The sequence below is a fragment of the Oryctolagus cuniculus genome, chromosome 13, assembly GCF_964237555.1.
Source record: "Oryctolagus cuniculus chromosome 13, mOryCun1.1, whole genome shotgun sequence".
Classification (NCBI taxonomy): Eukaryota; Metazoa; Chordata; class Mammalia; order Lagomorpha; family Leporidae; genus Oryctolagus; species Oryctolagus cuniculus.
Genome location: NC_091444.1, coordinates 1,648,644 through 1,665,797, shown reverse-complemented (window position 1 = coordinate 1,665,797; position 17,154 = coordinate 1,648,644). Strand labels below are relative to the sequence as shown.

The following is a 17,154-nucleotide window of genomic DNA, read 5'->3' as shown; positions in this document are numbered from 1 at the left end:
TCTCCCCCTCTTTCTGTCTCTCCTTCTGTCTCCCCCTTTCTCTCCTTCTGTCTCCCCCTTTCTCTCTGTCTTTCCTCTGTCTCCCCCTCTTTGTCTCTCCTTCTGTCTCCCCCTCTTTCTCTCTGTTTCTCCTTCCATCTCCCCTCTTTCTCTCTGGCCCTGCCTTTCAATTAAATGAAAACAAACATTTTCATAACTAAAATGATGGCTGTAAAATTACACAGATGGTATTGCGAGTGAGGCAGCTCTGTGGGGCCCAGTACCACGGACACCACGGGAGGCCACCTCAGGGCAAGAGCCACGCCTCGTGCTGCCTGTGCAGAACACTCAGCAGGCCACGGGCACCCAGGACTCGCCGACAGCTCAGCTCAGACGCCAGCACTGGATGTGCCCAGAAGAGCAAATGCAGGGCCAAGCTTTGGCCCCTCCAAGCGGCACAAGACAAATCCCAACTCCTCATTCAGCTAGACCTTAATGATAGCTTGAATTAAACACAATTTGGATTCATGCTGATATTTTTACTCATTTTTATATTATTTACTTGTTCACATTTTATTCTTATTCATGGTAAATTACTTAATAATTATCATCCAGCTGGTATTTTTAAAATCCAAAACTATCTTTCCGCTACAATGGGAGAGCAAAGGAACTATTGGAACACTCAACACACAGGGTGAGCGGCTGGCATCGTGGGTAAGGAGCTGTGTGGGACCCCGTGTCCCTGCTGGAGTGTCTGGGCTGAGTCCTGGCTCCGCGGACAAGTCCAGCTCCCTGCTGGTGCACACCCTGGGAGCCAGCAGTGGTGGCTCAGGGCTCAGGACCCTGCCCCGATGTGGGACGTCCAGAGTGAGCTCCAGACTCCTGGCTTCTGCCTGACCCAGCCCCAGCTGTCATAGGACTTGGGGGAGTGAATCAGCGACGGAAGATCACCGTCTCTCTTTTTTAAAAAAAAAAAAAAAAATTAAAAAATTGAAGCTAAGCTGGTTGCACACAAGGTGTTTACCACAGCTGCACAGCTGCACCTCCGGGGCGCCCGTGGAGCCACCTCTCTGAGGCGGAGAGGCCGCCAGCTCCACAGTAACCTGACGGAGTTCGTGATGTTCTGAACTACTCCCCTGTAATGCCTGCAGGGAACGCTCAGCATGTTGGGTCCTCTTGCAAATATAAAGCATAATTCTTCCACTGCTTCTCACCGGGAGAGTTGTTGTACTAGAAAACACTCTCACAGGAACAACCCAGCACCCCACAAGCGCACCCTCCAGGCTTCCTGTTCGTCAAGCAGAGCACTTGTCCTGTGTGTGTGCCGAGTCCCAGGTCACCGGGAGGAAGCCGGCGCTCTGAGGATGGGAACGCGTGAAAACCACTGATCCCAATACTGCACCGGAGACGCTCGGGACCAAAACCTCTCACCGACAGCCTCACCGACGCCCCCACAGGGCTGGATCAGGAGCCTCTTTCTTAAGATTGACACGCGCCAGTAACTGAAAACGTTTAAGCACTGCCATAAAGGAAAGAACGCTGCTAAACGGCTTGTAAAACCAGTGGGCAAACTGGAAAATATTTCCAACATACAACAAACACAAACTAACTTCCTTAATACACAAGAAGAGGTCCAATCGGACGAGTGATGATCTTCAGAACAGTCCACAGGAAAGAAAGGGGACGCGTGCCAGACGGAGGTGTCACTTCTCAGTGCCGGGGCCTGGAGAACACAGCTCCAGGGGTGCAGGAGCGAACGCCAGGGACGACTGGGGGGGGGTGGTGAGGGACCACACCCCCTCTGCAGACTGAGGACACAGCCCCCTGCGGAACCCAGGAGAACACAGCTCCAGGGGTGCAGGAGCGAACACCAGGGACGACTGGGGGGGGGGGGGTGAGGGACCACACCCCCTCTGCAGACTGAGGACACAGCCCCCTGCGGAACCCAGGAGAACACAGCTCCAGGGGTGCAGGAGCGAACACCAGGGATGAGTGGGGGGGGGGTGAGGGACCACACCCCCTCTGCAGACTGAGGACACAGCCCCCTGCGGAACCCAGGAGAACACAGCTCCAGGGGTGCAGGAGCGAACACCAGGGATGACTAGGGGGCGTGAGGGACCACACCTCCCTCTGCAGACTGAGGACACAGCACCCTGCAGAACCCAGGAGAACACAGCTCCAGAGGTGCAGGAGCGAACACCAGGGACGAGTGGGGGGGGGGGGTGAGGGACCATACCCTCCTCTGCAGACTGAGGACACAGCCCCCTGCAGAACCCAGGAGAACACAGCTCCAGGGGTGCAGGAGCAAACGCCAGGGACGAGTGGTGGGGGTGAGGGACCACACCCGCCTCTGCAGACTGAGGGGGACACAGCCCCCTGCGGAACCCAGGAGAACACAGCTCCAGGGGTGCAGGAGCGAACGCCAGGGACGAGTGGAGAACACAGCTCCAGGGGTGCAGGAGCGAACGCCAGGGACGAGTGGAGAACACAGCTCCAGGGGTGCAGGAGCGAACACCAGGGATGAGTGGGGGGGGTGAGGGACCACACCCCCTCTGCAGACTGAGGACACAGCCCCCTGCGGAACCCAGGTCTCATTGTTGCTGCTGTTTGAAGAGCTATTTATCTATTTATTTATTTGAAAGGTACAGGGACACAGAAGGACAGACAGAAAAGATCTTCCATCCCCCAGTTCACTCCTGACATGGCCACAACAGCCAGGACTGGGCCAGGCCAAAGCCAGGTGCCAGGAACTCCATCCTGGTCTCCCATGTGCGTGCAGGGGCCCAATCATTTGGGCCTCATCTGCCGCCTTCCAGGTGCACCAGCAGGGAGCTGGACCGGAAGCCGGAGGAGCCAGGCCTCTCACAGGGACGCTGGAGTGGGATCCGGGCACGGAAGCAGTGCTTCACTGGCTGTATCACGACGCGACCTCTTTGACATCTCACCAGCTGGCGGGTTCTGCCTCCTTCGTCTTTTTTTTTTTTTTTTTTTTTTTGACAGGCAGAGTGGACGGTGAGAGAGAGAGACAGAGAGAAAGGTCTTCCTTTGCCGTTGGTTCACCTTCCAATGGCCGCTGCGGCTGGCGCACCGCACTGATCCAATGGCAGGAGCCGGGTGCTTCCTCCTGGTCTCCCATGGGGTGCAGGGCCCAAGCACCTGGGCCATCCTCCACTGCACTCCCTGGCCACAGCAGAGAGCTGGCCTGGAAGAGGGGCAACCGGGACAGAATCCGGCGCCCCGACCGGGACTAGAACCCGGTGTGCTGGCACCGCAAGGCGGAGGATTAGCCTGGTGAGCCGCGGCGCCAGCCTCGTTCGTCATTCTACTATGGAATGATCCTGTAGAATTCTCAAACAAGTACTCAGAAGATGGGTATTCAAAAATATTTCTTTTGGAGAGAGCTCAAGTGCCTATTCATAGGATAGTCCATTCAATAAATATAAGGATTCTTCAAAAAGTTCCCAGGAAAATGAAATTAAGACAGTTTATTTGGGCACAAAGAATTGTAACTGCATGTACTCGCACTATAAGCCACTAAAGTAGCACCGTGGCTCCGTCTCCACGTGCCGCCTGTGAACAGTGACAGCCAGCATCTCGCCAGCCTTCCACACACCAGCCACTGTCTACGAGGAAACCGTCTGCATGACCCGGCACGTCTGTGACCCTGTCTGGGGCACTGCTGTGGCGGAGGCGTGGATCTGAACACCTGCCGTCCTCGGGAGGCCCACGTGGCGGAGGCGTGGATCTGAACACCTGCCGTCCCCGGGAGGCCCACGTGGCGGAGGCGTGGATCTGAACACCTGCCGACCCCGGGAGGCCCACGTGGCGGAGGCGTGGATCTGAACGCCTGCCGACCCCGGGAGGCCCACGTGGCGGAGGCGTGGATCTGAATGCCTGCCGTCCCCGGGAGGCCCACGTGGTAGAGGCGTGGATCTGAACGCCTGCCGATCCCAGGAGGCCCACGTGGTGGAGGTCTGGGCCCCACAGTCTTACATCATTGACCTTCTCTGGCAGAAACTCAATCCAGTGACGATTCTGAAGGAGGCTGCTTGGGAAGTGCCCGGACCAGACCGGGTCACTAGGGTGAGCCCCACGACGAGTTCCTGGTGCTGCCCAAGAGGCCACGTGATGCAAACAGATGGGCCCCTCTCACCACGGATGCCAGAGGCCAGACCAGAAGCCACCAGGCCTCGAGCTGTAAGCCACACAAAGCTTTCATCTTCTTCAAGTTAGCTTCTCTCGGGTAATTTTGTTGGAGTCACAAAACGCTGACTGATACAATCACACATAAATGCATACGACACGTGACAAATACTGTGTGTGAGTGTGTGTCTACACATTCACAATCACGCGTGCCCAGAACACGGGGGAAGAACACGAGAGGAACGGTCTGTGTGACTACTAGGGAAGAATGGGACCGGGAAACTTGGGGAAATAAGGCCTTTTAATCTTTACACTTTTCTGAATCATCTGGACTTTTATCTTGCACAGGCATGGCCTCTGCTTTTACTCTATGTTTTAAATTTTTATGGCTCCCTCCTCAAGTGCCCACAACAGCCCCCGAAGTCAGGAGCCAGGAACACAATCAGGGTCTCCCACAGGGGTGGCAGAAATCCACCCACCTGAGCCACCAGCACCGCTGGCCGTGACGTGTGTGAGCAGGAAGCTGGAGTCGGGAACGCAACCCAGGCACCCGGGCGGGGACACAGGGTCTAACCACTGGGCCAACACCCCTGCCCCACGACTCCTGCTACCTTGGAAGCGTTAACACGGAGCTTCTGCCTAGATTACAGTCTGCTTAATTTTCTCCTTTTAAAAATGTTTTTCATTTAATAAGTGTCACTTAGGACAGAGAAGCAAAGAGAAAACTTCCCTATTTCTCTCTGTGCCCCTATAGCATGAGGACTTGTAACATGAACATACACCCTGCATGATTCTGAAAATCTTTTCAACCTAGTGAACCAAAACCAAGCCCCAGAGCAGTAGCCGCCCGCTCCCCTCCCACGAGGCTGCGGAGACAGCGGCTGCCAGTTCTCTCCCTCCCAGTACCAAGCCAGTCGACAGGTACTCTTTCTTTAAAGACTAGGTTCAGCGAGGAAGAGGAGAGATCAGACTTCTCAACGTCGCTGCTCCGGTCAGGACTGAGATGTGCCCATCCCATGCCCACACGGGTGACCGGGCCGTGGCCACTGCCACCGGCTGGGTGTGGCCGGCACTCCTCAGAGGCTGTGCCCTGCGCAAGGATCACACACTCATCCCCACGCGGGAATTCCCGGTCAGCTGGCCGCTCACGACAATGACACAAAGTGTAGAAACACGAGAGGCCCCGGGTGGCAAGCAGCCACGGAGCCCACGCCCACGGCATGGACCCCTAACTCCACCACCCTCCTCCACGACCTGGCGGATCCCATCTGTCTCCCCTCCCAGGCGCAGCCCAGGCAGGTGCTCAGCGCAGGCGGCCGCCGCTTACCTGTCCAGCAGCAGGTCCAGCACCTCCTTGGCGGAGGCAAAGCCCCTGTAGGTCGACAGGAAGATGCTGATGTAGGTGAAGTCATTGTCCCCAAAGGCCGTCAGCAGGTTCTCCACGAGCTTCTCCAGCGTGCCAGCCTTGATGGTCCTGATCTTACAGGTCTCGTACTGACTGACCGTGTGTCCTGGAGGCAGCTGGTCCCCTTCAACCTGCGCGACAAGGGACCGATTACCACCAGGAGCAGCAGCCCCTCACCCAGGAGGGAAGACTGAGACGGCTGGAGCCAAAACCGTCAAGCGTCCGGCTCAGGTTTAGTGCAGGGCAGCGCGGGGCGGGCAGGACGGTGTGTGGGCCCCATCCTTTCTGGAGGCGGGACCAGGGTATCCGTGAGGTCACCAAGCTGCGGGTGGAGCTCTCCAGGACGGAGCTGACAAGACTCACCGACCCCTGCCTGTGCCTGCCGAGCTCAGACGCGCTCTCGAAGGCAGCTACCATGCACGCGTCAGCTCATGCTGGCCCCGGGCTGACCCGGCAGGGAGCAGCAGAATGGAAGGGCAGGTGGGTGCTCGGCCTCGCCTTCTAGAAGCCCGCAGTGCACCGACCGGCTGCAGCCCGACGTGACACAACACAACGCTGGCACGTTAACGGTGACACCTAGGGACGGACTGGTGGCGACATCTGAGCACTTAAGCGGCAGGGAAGAGAATCCAAGGGAAGAGAAATACGGGAGCACCTCACTCTGCAACGAATCTGTGCTCGACGGTGACGCACACGCACTTCCCAAAGCTGAGCCCGCCCTTCACAGGCTGCCAAGAGGGGTCTGGAACAACCTTTCCTAAGTCAGCGTGCGTCCAGGTGTGAACCATCACCCAGCAGCCTCTCTGTATCGCTGGCTGAACTGCTTCATGTTGAAGTGACAGGAGATGAAAAATTGAAGAGGAGGTGAAAGAGAGAACGGACGGCTGGCGGCGGGGACGGTGCTCACCAGCCACGTGCGTGCTGTCGGAGGTCAGGCTGCGGGACCAAGCCCCCCAGGGAGCCGCTCTCAGCAAGACCCCAGTCGAAATGGGAGAGGGGCCTTGTGCTGCCAGGCCTGGTGCTCACCGGATTCCAGCCAGGACCCAGCCCACGCGGCGGACAGCTTCATTTCTCTACCACCGTTTGACAGCTTCCTAGAGCTCCGTCGGCTCAGGCCTCGTCACCCTGAGCAGCTCCAGAGCCGCCCGGCAGCGCCCCTGGGCCTCGGGAGCCAGCAGCAGCAAGCGAGCCTCGAAACAACCACTGTGCTGTGGCCGGGCCGAGGTCACCGACACTGCTTTGCCGCACAACCTGAGATTTTTTTTTAAATTTATTTGGCAGGCAGAGTTGGGAGAGAGGGAAGAGGGAGAAAGACAGAGACAGAGACAGACACACACACACACACACACACACAGAGAGAGAGAGAGAGAGAGAGAGAGAGAGAGAGAGAGAGAGAGAGAGAGAGAGACTGACTTCCATCTGCTGGTTCACTCTCCAAATGGCCACAAACAACCAGGGCTGGGTCAGGCCAAAGCCAGGAGCCAGGAGCTTCTTCTGGGTCTCCCATGCGGGTGCAGGGGCCCAAGCACTGGGGCCCTCTTCCAGCGCTTTCCCCGGCCATCAGCAGGGAGCGGAACTAGAAGAAGAGCAGCCGGGACTTGAACCAGCACCAGGACTTAAACCATACAGGGTGCTGGCATCGCAGGCAGAGGCTTGATCTCCTGTGGCACAGTGCCAGCCCCGAAGCCTGCTGCGCTGACACAGGCTGTAAATCCCCAAGAGGGGCAGTGGGCTGTGCACTCTCAGAACGAACCCACGGTGGGAAATGTCGGCCGAGTGAATTCCTGTCCTTTCAACTAAATTCATAAACTTCATTTAATATTAGACTTTATAAAAGATAACATTCATTTTCATCTTTAAACATTTATATTCCTCTGATTTATTTCTTAGTACAGTAGTGAAATATTCTGTTTTTATTGTCATGTCACAGGGGCTGGAGGACGCGGTCACCAGCCTGCATGAAGTAGAAAGCGACAGCTGAGAAACCAGGGGCCGGCACTGTGGCGCCGTGGGTAAGGCCACCGCCTGCAGTGCCGGAATCCCACATGGGCGCTGGTTCGAGTCCCGGCTGCTCCACTTCCAATCCAGCTCTCTGCTAATGCCGCTGGGAAAGCAGCAGAAGAGGACCCAAGTGCTTGGGCCCCTGCCACAAACGTGGGAGACCAGAAGGAAGCTTTTGGCTCCTGGCTTAGACCCAACCCAGCCTCAGCCATTGAGGCCATGTGGGAGTGAACCAGCTGATGGAAGATCGCTCGCTAACGCTTCCAAATACATAAATCTTTAAACACACACACTCCAGGTCTGACATCAGCAACAACAGGAGCCCCCGAGCCCCAGCTGTGAAACAAGCTCCCCCCTCTGTCCCCTACCGCACATTCTCTGGACCAAGGATTCTGACTTACCTAAAACCCAAGCTCCACCTTAAACTTGACCTTTCACACTAAAAGTAACAAACTTAAAATAACTAATTCTTCACTGGGTATGATGTGCCCAGATAAGCGTGGGTGTCAGAGGAGCTGCTGGCGCGGGTCCCTCGCCCCGGGAGCAGGTGTGGGGGCGCTGGGCTCTCCGTGGGGTCAGCTTCTGCACAACCCTGCAGTCCCCATGGCTCTGAGAGCATCGTGGTGCGCACAGCTGACTCCCTCACCCCTGCCGGCCTGGGTGCCTGCGTGTGTGCATCTGTGTTCAAGGAGGAGCCGCGGGCAGCACAGCACGGGCAGCCACGGCTCCCACTCCCCACAGACACAGACAAGGCATGTGCAGCTGTCAGAGCACGGGCTGCCTGAGGCCATTTCCTGACAACCTGCAGAACACCCCAAGAGCCAGGCCTCCTTACTGGGGAAGCGGAACACCGGGTCTCCAAGCCGAGTTCTAATTTACCAATGTCTGCATGTAGCACGTTCTTCTGAAGCAAAACCTTACATTATCTGCTTACCTCTGGGGTTATTCTACAATGAAATCGCACAGTGAAGACACACACACACGCACACCCACACATGTACACACCCCACAGACACACACACCCACACACCCATACACCCACACATGCACACACCCCCACAGACACATATCCATACACACCCACACACCCCCACGCACACCCCGTACACATGCACACACACCCCCACACAGACACACATGCACACATACCCCACATACCCACACATCCTCACAGACACACACCCACACACACACCCCGTACACACACACACACATCCCCCACACACGCACACACGCGCACACACACACGCACACACACCCACAGACACACATCCATGTACACCCACACACACCCACACACACACGCACACACACCCCACACACACACACCCCGCACACACGCACACACACCCCACACACCCCCACGCACACACATGCACATACGCACACATGTACACACCCCCACACACCCACGCACACACAAATACAAACATGCACACATGCACGCACACACATATGCACACCCTACACAGATACACACACGTACACACCCATGCAGATACACGCACATATGCACACCCATGCACACACAAACATGCACACACGCAGACACATATGCACACACAAGCACATACCCCCACACACTCATGCACATCCACACACACCCACGCACACACATATACAAACATGCACACACGCACACACATGCACACATGCGTACACCCACACACACACCCATGCACAGAAACACACACACAGATACACACATGCACACACACACCCATGCACACAGATACACACACATACATGCACACACACACATGCACACAGATACACACACCCACACACCCTCACACACACGTGCACACACAGATATACACCCACACACAGAGACGCACACCCATGCACAAACCCACACACCCACGCGTGCACACGCACACACACACGTGCACAAACATGCACCCATGCACACCCACAACCCTCTCTCTGGTGCATGCTAGTGCTTTGTGTCCCCAGCATAGACCCCAGGGCCTGTCCCTGTTGTCCTCGGTGACTCTGGACTGAAGCCCTGGCAGGCCACTCAGTGGGGACTGGGTGCCCGAGAGCAGGACAGGAGGCCAGGCCACCCCCCTCCACCCCCCAACGTCGCACGCTCAGTGAGGCCACGAGGCGGGCGCCGCGGCTGGCCGTGACAGTCTGGCTGCTCTGACGCCAGTGGGGTAGATGTGTAGGATCTGGGACCTACTGAAAAAACTCTTCATTATTTACCTGAATTTCAGATTTAACTCTGTGTCCTATGCTTCTGAGAAATGGGGGTGGAGTGGAAAGGGGGTGAGGGAGGGAGGGAGGGAGAGAGAAACACACTCCTACCCCCGCCCCCGTTCACTCCCCAAATGTCTGCGACAGCCCAGGCTGGACCAGGCCAAAGCCAGGAGCTGGGAGCTCAGTGCAGGGGTCCTCTGCGGGCGGCAGCACCTGCTCCTTCCAAGGCCTGCACTGGCGGAGGAGGAAGCCAGGAGTGAGAGGCAGGTGTCACGGCGTCGCCCAGGACGCCCAGCCGGTGACACCTCCAGGCCAGACGCCCTCTTCCTCTGTCTGGCAACACCACGCCGGCTGCGTGTCTCAGCACCGTCTGCTTCTTCACCCACACACTACCTAGACAGAACCAGAGCCAGACCCCGTGCTCGTGTGAGACACCACAGGTGGGCAGCACGCAGTTCCAACAGCAGCTTCCACAAAGAACCCACAGGGTCACAGCCCCCACCCCTAACTCCAGCGGGAGAACAGGAGGGAACACGCAACAGGTGAGCTCCAAGTCTGGGGTGGCCCTCGGGCCGGGGCAATGCCGCAGCCACCCTCACGCCACAGCCCAGGAGGAGCGGGCGCCACGCGGAAACGAGCCTGCTCAGAAACCCCGGCCTAACGGCGGCCGGGCACGTGGGGAAGCTGCCAGGGCGCCTGCTCTGACCCCGGGTCTCCTCCCGAGAGGGCAGGGCAGTGTTTCCAGATCGCAGGGCTGGCTCTGGAGGAGGGGTTCTCCGACCACAGCCTGCTCTGGGGAACAGAGGGAGAGGGAGAGGAGGAGGACAGGCGAAGGCCGGCAAGATCCTGCTGCTTCCCTTCCGCCCGCAGTACTCAGAGCGCCCAAGTGCCATGCTGAGAGGAAGGGGCAGGGCACCTCGGAAGGGCCGAGAGGGACAGAGCGCAGGACACACTGGCAGCTTACAGAGCGTGCGGGGCTAACGGCTGACAACACTGGAGAGGACACAGCACAGAGCCCTTAGGGAGGGAAACGTGGCTGAGGAGCCACGTGACGAAGGGAACGGGGGCCTGGCTGATGCTGGAGGACGCAGCTGAGGCTCCGTGTGCTACAGCAAACAGAAAGCCAGCGGCCAGGCGGCCAGGGTCGGGGACAGATCTGTGGGGAGGGACTCCAAGTTAAGCAGGCAGTGCAGGCCCTCGCCTGGGACAGAGAAGGTGAGGGACACGGTTAAGAAGCAACCAGCCGGGGCGTCGTCAGGACCCAGAGGATGAAGGCAGAGGACAGACAACCAGGGATCTTCATCTGGTTCCGGCAGTGGGTGACCAGGAAACAACGGTGCCGCCCCGCGAGAGAGCTGAGAAGGCGTCAGGTTTCTGGACCAGAAATGCAGAAGCTGAGGCACCACTGGGGAGAAGGGTTTAAACGGTCGAGAGGGGGTTCACTGTTCCGGGAGGAGCAGTACGCAGGGGACGGCAACCACACGGACACCCAGGCTACGAGGTGCCCACAGTGAACACCGCACGCCTGCAGGTGACGCCTGCATGCATGGCCCAGCGGCAATGCTGCACAGACCCTTCCAAGGCCTGGCCTGCAGTGTGGCCCACGTGCACAAGCCTATGGCCGCGCTCCCCCACGTCGCGCTGGCAGTGTGGACAGTCGCACCATGGATGTCAGCACCCGCGGGTGACGCCTGCACGCATGGCCCGGTGACAATGCTGCGCAGACCCTTGCAAGGCCTGGCCTGCAGTGTGGCCCGCATGCACGAGCCCACGGCCGCGCTCCCCCACGTGGTGCTGGCAGTGTGGACAGTCACACCATGGACGTCAGCACCCGCACACCCCAGCTGCTGTCCTGGAGGCTCAGCTCCTCGGCACAGTACAGACCAGCAGGTCCTCTCCAGCTCGGTCATTATGGGCCAGATGGGAGACCGTCATCCAGGCCCAACGCTCTCCTCTCTCTGTGTCTGCTCCCACCAGCATTTGTGCCATCGCTGTCTTCTCTGACCTGACCGGTGGGCTCTGACCACACCACCAGCTCCCACAGAGCTGAGCTTGCACAGGGCCCCATGTCAGAACGAGGCCACACGGACAGGCCTCTCTGAGGAGCACCCTTTTCCAGGAAAATGCATACCCACGGCCGGCGTCCTGGCACAGAGCAAACCCAGCCCCACACGTCCTGGGACGGCTCCTTGGCATCTGGGAGGCATCCTGGAGGGAGCAGGGCTGTCTCCCAGCTCTGGGACCTGGCTCGACGCCTGTCCCCAGTGTTCTCGCATCCCATCGGCCCACGCAGACTCCCACGTCTTCTGGGAGACAAATCCAAGCTCAAGTGGCTTGCAGGGAGCTTGCTGCCCACGTGTCTAAAGAAACCACTGCACCTTCATTTGCTGCCTGTCTGCCTGCCACTGAGAACACTACCAATCCAGGGCCACCAGACCCACGACGTCCTGGGGCCTACTCTACGGGAGGGGATTCAGGGCTATGTGGAGGGAGAGGACTCTGAGCGAAGAGCCCTGCCCAGTCGATCACAAACTGCCACACGCATTAAGTGCCCACATGCGCATCCACAAATCCCAATTCCCCTTCTCCGTCACTTGGAGCCTCAAACGTCCAGGTCGGGCACACTCTGGGGTCGCAGGTCAGCAGCACACGGCTCTCTGGCCGCCTGCGTGTGGGCAGCGGCCGGCAGGGGGAGGAGCCTCACGTGCCTTCCTGCTCTCCTGCTGCGAGGAAAGCCTCCCCCAGCCGTGAGCTCTTCTGGCACCATGAACCCGCGGGCAGTCAGGGGTTCCCTTCCCCGGGAGACCTCCAAGTGCTCCCAGGCGGGGGGGGGGGGGGGGGCAGGCGCATCGTGTTACTGGCTCAGTCCTCACTCTGCCTGTCACATCACAACTGCTCTCTACGCTCCCCACTGCACACTGAGACCGGGCAGGGGAAGGTGACCTTAAAGGTCTCCCCCCAGCAGCTCTGGGAGGACGCAGCCGAGGCGGAAGCCGACTAAACCCGGTCCCAGTGACCCCTCCCGAGGGCCTCGGCGTTAACCCGGGGACCACACCGCAGCACAGCCCCCTCCAGCCCTGGAACAACTTCTGCTGCCACCAGAAGACAGGGCAGCAACCCTGGCGCACCTGTGGCCCCGCAGGCCAGATCACGAGATGGCCGCTCGGGGCCTTGCTCCCCTCTCCAGAACTCCGCCTCGGGGCTCATCAGGACAAGCACTCGGAACATTCCTCAAAGAGCAGGTTCTGAGATAAAAACGAGACTGCCGTCTCGCAGAGCTCTCTCCTGGCACCACCGTGCCCCCCAGGGCCCTGCGCTGGACTCCTGCAGCTTCGTCTCACGGAACAGCGGGGCCGTGCTTGCTTCTCTCGGCGTCCCGAGGAGAAACACACAGCCCAGCCCACGGACGTGCGGCCTGTGTGCAGACGGACAGACTGCGAGACATGCAGTTGTGCGGCCCCGGGTTGCCAAGGAGCCTCCAAAACCCTGCATCAAAGACGCCATGCAACGCAGGTCAGAGTTCACTCCAGGCCTTTGAACTTCCCCTTCTCCCCGGCCAGTTTCTAAACCTTGAACAGAAAGAACATTGTTTGAGGTCCCTGAATTCACAAGTCACGTCTGAAACAGCCTTGACCGTCTAGCTTGTCCCAGAGTCTCAGGTCAGAGGCCCACTCAGCTCCGGGAGGGGGCTCACAGCATCACGTCCTCACCGCCCACCCCACCTCATCCATTCATTCACAGACCTTCCCGGAGCGCCCACCAGGTCCCAGACACTAGCGCAGCTCGCCGTCGGTCCAGAAACGAGTGGCACAAGCCGACCGCACAGGTCCGGGAGGACGTGTGGCGCTTGTCCCTTTGGGACTGGCTTGTTTCGCTCAGTAGGATGTCTTCCAGTGTCATCCATTTTGTTGCAAATGACCAGATTTCAATTTTTTTCCTGCTGTGAAGAATTCCATGGTGGGCACACCCATGATTTCTTCGTGCAGTCTGCTATTGGAGACCCTCACGTCTGCACTCAGGCTCTTCCAGTAGAGAATTCAGAAACCCAGCGTCCAGCGACAGGCGCGGTGACGCTGCCCTGCGCGGCGCTAAGGAAGCGCACTGAGGAGACAGGGACCAGGAGCTCGCCCCTTGGGGGAACCGCGAGCAGCGCCCTGCGGAGGTGGGATCCCAGCACATGGAGGCTGCCGTGGCAGGAGCATGACCTGGCGCGACGGGAACTCCGAGGTGCAGCCCAGCGTCTGCGGGGAGCCCCGAAGAGCTGGAAGTGCCTGAGTGCAGACGTGAGGGTCGCCAATAGCAGAGTGCCGAAGAAATCATGGGTGTGCCCACCATGGAATTCTACACAGCAGGAAAAAATGAAATCGGTCATTTGCAACAAAATGGATGACACTGGAAAACATCCTACTGAGTGAAATAAGCCAGTCCCAAAGGGACAAGCGCCACACGTCCTCCCTGACCTGTGGTAACTAACAGAGCACCTAAAAGGAAACTGTAGAAGTGAGCCTGACGCCCTGAACAGCCCCGGTCTCAACTGTGGAGGGACAGCTCTTTTTTCTTACTATTTGTTGAACTCTCTACTTAGCATAAAGTTAATCGTGTGTATATAAAGCTAACTGAAAATAGATCTTAGTAAGAAATGAGAATGGGAATGGGAGTGAGAGAGGGAGGAGGCAGAGGAGTAGGAGGCGGAACAGTGGGAAGAGTCACTATGTTCCTGAAGCTGTAATTATGAAATACATGAAGTTTGTATTCCTTAAATGAAAGGTTTCTGGGAGGAAAAAGCAAAACCAGAAACCTGAAATTCTCATGACCAAATGGGTGTGTGGGAAAACTGGACGCCAGGACTCAGAAAACCACTGGAGAAGACGAGACGAAGGGAGACAGTGCCCCCGACACAGACCGCGATCCCCTCCAGAGCCAGCTGCGGCACAGTCCCCGGCACCGCCACCGCCCCCACCCTCCCGGCTCCAAATCCCTGCACTGACCCAGGCGTTGGTGGCAACATCAAGAGCCCAGCAAGGGTGAGAGGGCACCTGCGCCGGGCAGAGCCTCCAGGCCGCTCTCCACGCCCCGCTCCTCTCCCCTGGGCTCTCCCTGCAGTCCCACCCAGAGCAGCGGCGTAGGCTTGCTTTGACAGGAGGGGACCAGAGGGCATCGAGGACGTCAGTGTTGCTGTGCACGTCCACTTCTGCTGCACGATTTCAGAAAACCGGGGTGGGAACCGTGCTGTCTTCTTTCGTGCACGCAGTCCCGTCCGGCACCCACGGCCAGCCCAGCCTACAAACCCGGACCTCACTCTGAGGAGCTGACACTGCGCCAGCCTGTTGCTGGGGACTGATGGAGGACAGGCAAGCCCGGCCCCAGTTCCAGGGCCACACAGAGGAAGCAGCCCCAGAGGCTGAGCCGGAGCCCAACATGCTCCCCTCGGCCCTCACTCCACACAGACCTATCAGGAATGCCAGGCCACTCCACCCCAAGGCTATGAACCAATCACTGACTTGGGCCCTGTAGCCAAGAGCTGGGCAGCCGTCACTCTGGGGGACACTGAGTGGAAAAGACACAAATTAGGACATAGTTCTTCCATGTGACCCAAACCATTGAAGACAAATATTTAGGTTCCATATTAACAGGATCAAGGACACGGAAAATGGGAAATTATGACCGTCTTCATCAAACGAAGCATAAGCTTCTCTTGTCAAATACAAGTGATGGTCACGCTACCAGGAGCAACTGTGTGTGTGGACTTGCAAAAATGCATTCTATTAACACACACACACGCAACCCCAGCACTTCCCTTTCCAGGAATGTGATTTAACTTAATGGCCGAGCTAATAATCACCAGGACAACAAAGCGAGCACTGTGTCTGACAATGGCCACGATGGCCCTGGACGAGAGCTGGGGTCCAGCGCCCACTCTGAGTGGCCGTGCCACATGCCCACAGAGCTGCAGGGACGCGGACACGGACCCCAGGCCGCGTGTCCTTCTCACTGGGCGGGTTGCGAGGGAGGCCTTCGCTGGCCACTTTGCAGCTTCTGAGGCTGTAGCGAGCCGAGGAACTGGGTGCACAGCTACTGAGCCCAGGGGACAGAAGGAGACAGCAGATGGCCAGACTGGGCCGTGAAGCTGGGCCCATCTCCCTCGCCCGGCATTTCTCAACCTGCCTGGGGCACTGCTGGCTCCCAGCTGTCACCGAGAAGCACCTACTGACCCCTGGACCAATAAGACACAGACAGGCCAAAGCCACAGTCAGTGTGGACACAAAGCAACAGTTTCTAGTTTCGTGATTTTTAAGAGAGGCCACTGCCATGCCAGCATCTAGCCCACTGCACACTGAGACCGGGCAGGGGAAGGTGACCTTAAAGGTCTCCCCCCAGCAGCTCTGGGAGGACGCAGCCGAGGCGGAAGCCGACTAAACCCGGTCCCAGTGACCCCTCCCGAGGGCCTCGGCGTTAACCCGGGGACCACACCGCAGCACAGCCCCTCCAGCCCTGGACCTTCGGCAGCTTCCTGGACTGGATGGAAACCTGCCTCACGTAGGCTGATTTTCTGCCTTCGGAAGCAGAACATGGTGGGCACGACCTGACCTTCCACCCACCACTCAGCAGAGCACGGGGGCCGTGAGGCTCTGCCCTAACACAAGACCCTGCCGCCCCCGCCCCATCCTTGAGGTGGGGTCCCAGAACCCCTTGTGTACAGAAGCTCGAGTCCCTCATAAAACCACATCGGATGGCACAGAGCCCACGGATGTCGTCTCCCGGAAGTACTCAGAACGCCTGGTCCGGCGAAGACGCCCCGTGCGCTGTCCAGGGCTGACAAGGAACTCCGCGCCTGCTCAGGACCGACAGCCCATCTGTCAAATGTCTTCCATCTGCGGCCGGCGCACACAAGGGCACAGGACCCCAGGATGGGCAGAGCCAGCCGCACACACGTTCCCGGTTCTCGGGCCTGGGATCTCTCACCTCTCTCACCTGCCTTCACTCCGCGAACGTTCCCCGCGTCTTCCCCCTGCCGGGTCCCATTCTGCACTCAGGAATGGAGCAGAGGAAAAGCCAAGCCCTGCGTCCCTGTGGGATTCAGTCTGAGGCAGGAAGGAGGCAACCTGCCCTTCAGTCAATCATGGACAGAGAGCGGAGGGAAAGGGTGAGTGAGGCCACGGGCACTGGGGGGCGTGGAGACGACAGGGGGTCGGGAGGCCAGGGTGGGGTCTGCAGTGACGGCCTGCACTGGGACCGCAGGGTCTGTCGCGCGTGCAGAGTGCGGCCTCCTGGCCTTTCAGGCGCGCTCTCTGGACATCCAGAGGACCTCTCGCCGTGCTCGGGCTCTGTAAGCTGAAAAGCCCAAAGGCGAGAGGTGTGAGACTGCGACAGTGAGCTGGCCATGCCTGCCCTCACTCCCACCCCCCGCTCTGCGTCCCCTGACC

The 17,154-nt window shown here is 58.7% G+C and overlaps 1 protein-coding gene across 10 annotated transcripts in view; it reads right to left on the bottom strand.

The window, feature by feature from the left end:
- RGL1 (ral guanine nucleotide dissociation stimulator like 1) overlaps window positions 1-17,154 on the bottom strand; it is a 197,367-nt gene that overhangs the window by 57,370 nt on the left and 122,843 nt on the right. For all 10 annotated transcript variants that reach the window (XM_070055004.1, XM_070055002.1, XM_070055001.1 and 7 more), the window contains one exon: window positions 5,450-5,658. In XM_070055004.1, coding sequence (XP_069911105.1) covers window positions 5,450-5,658 — 209 coding nt within the window. The remainder of the gene's footprint in view (window positions 1-5,449; window positions 5,659-17,154) is intronic.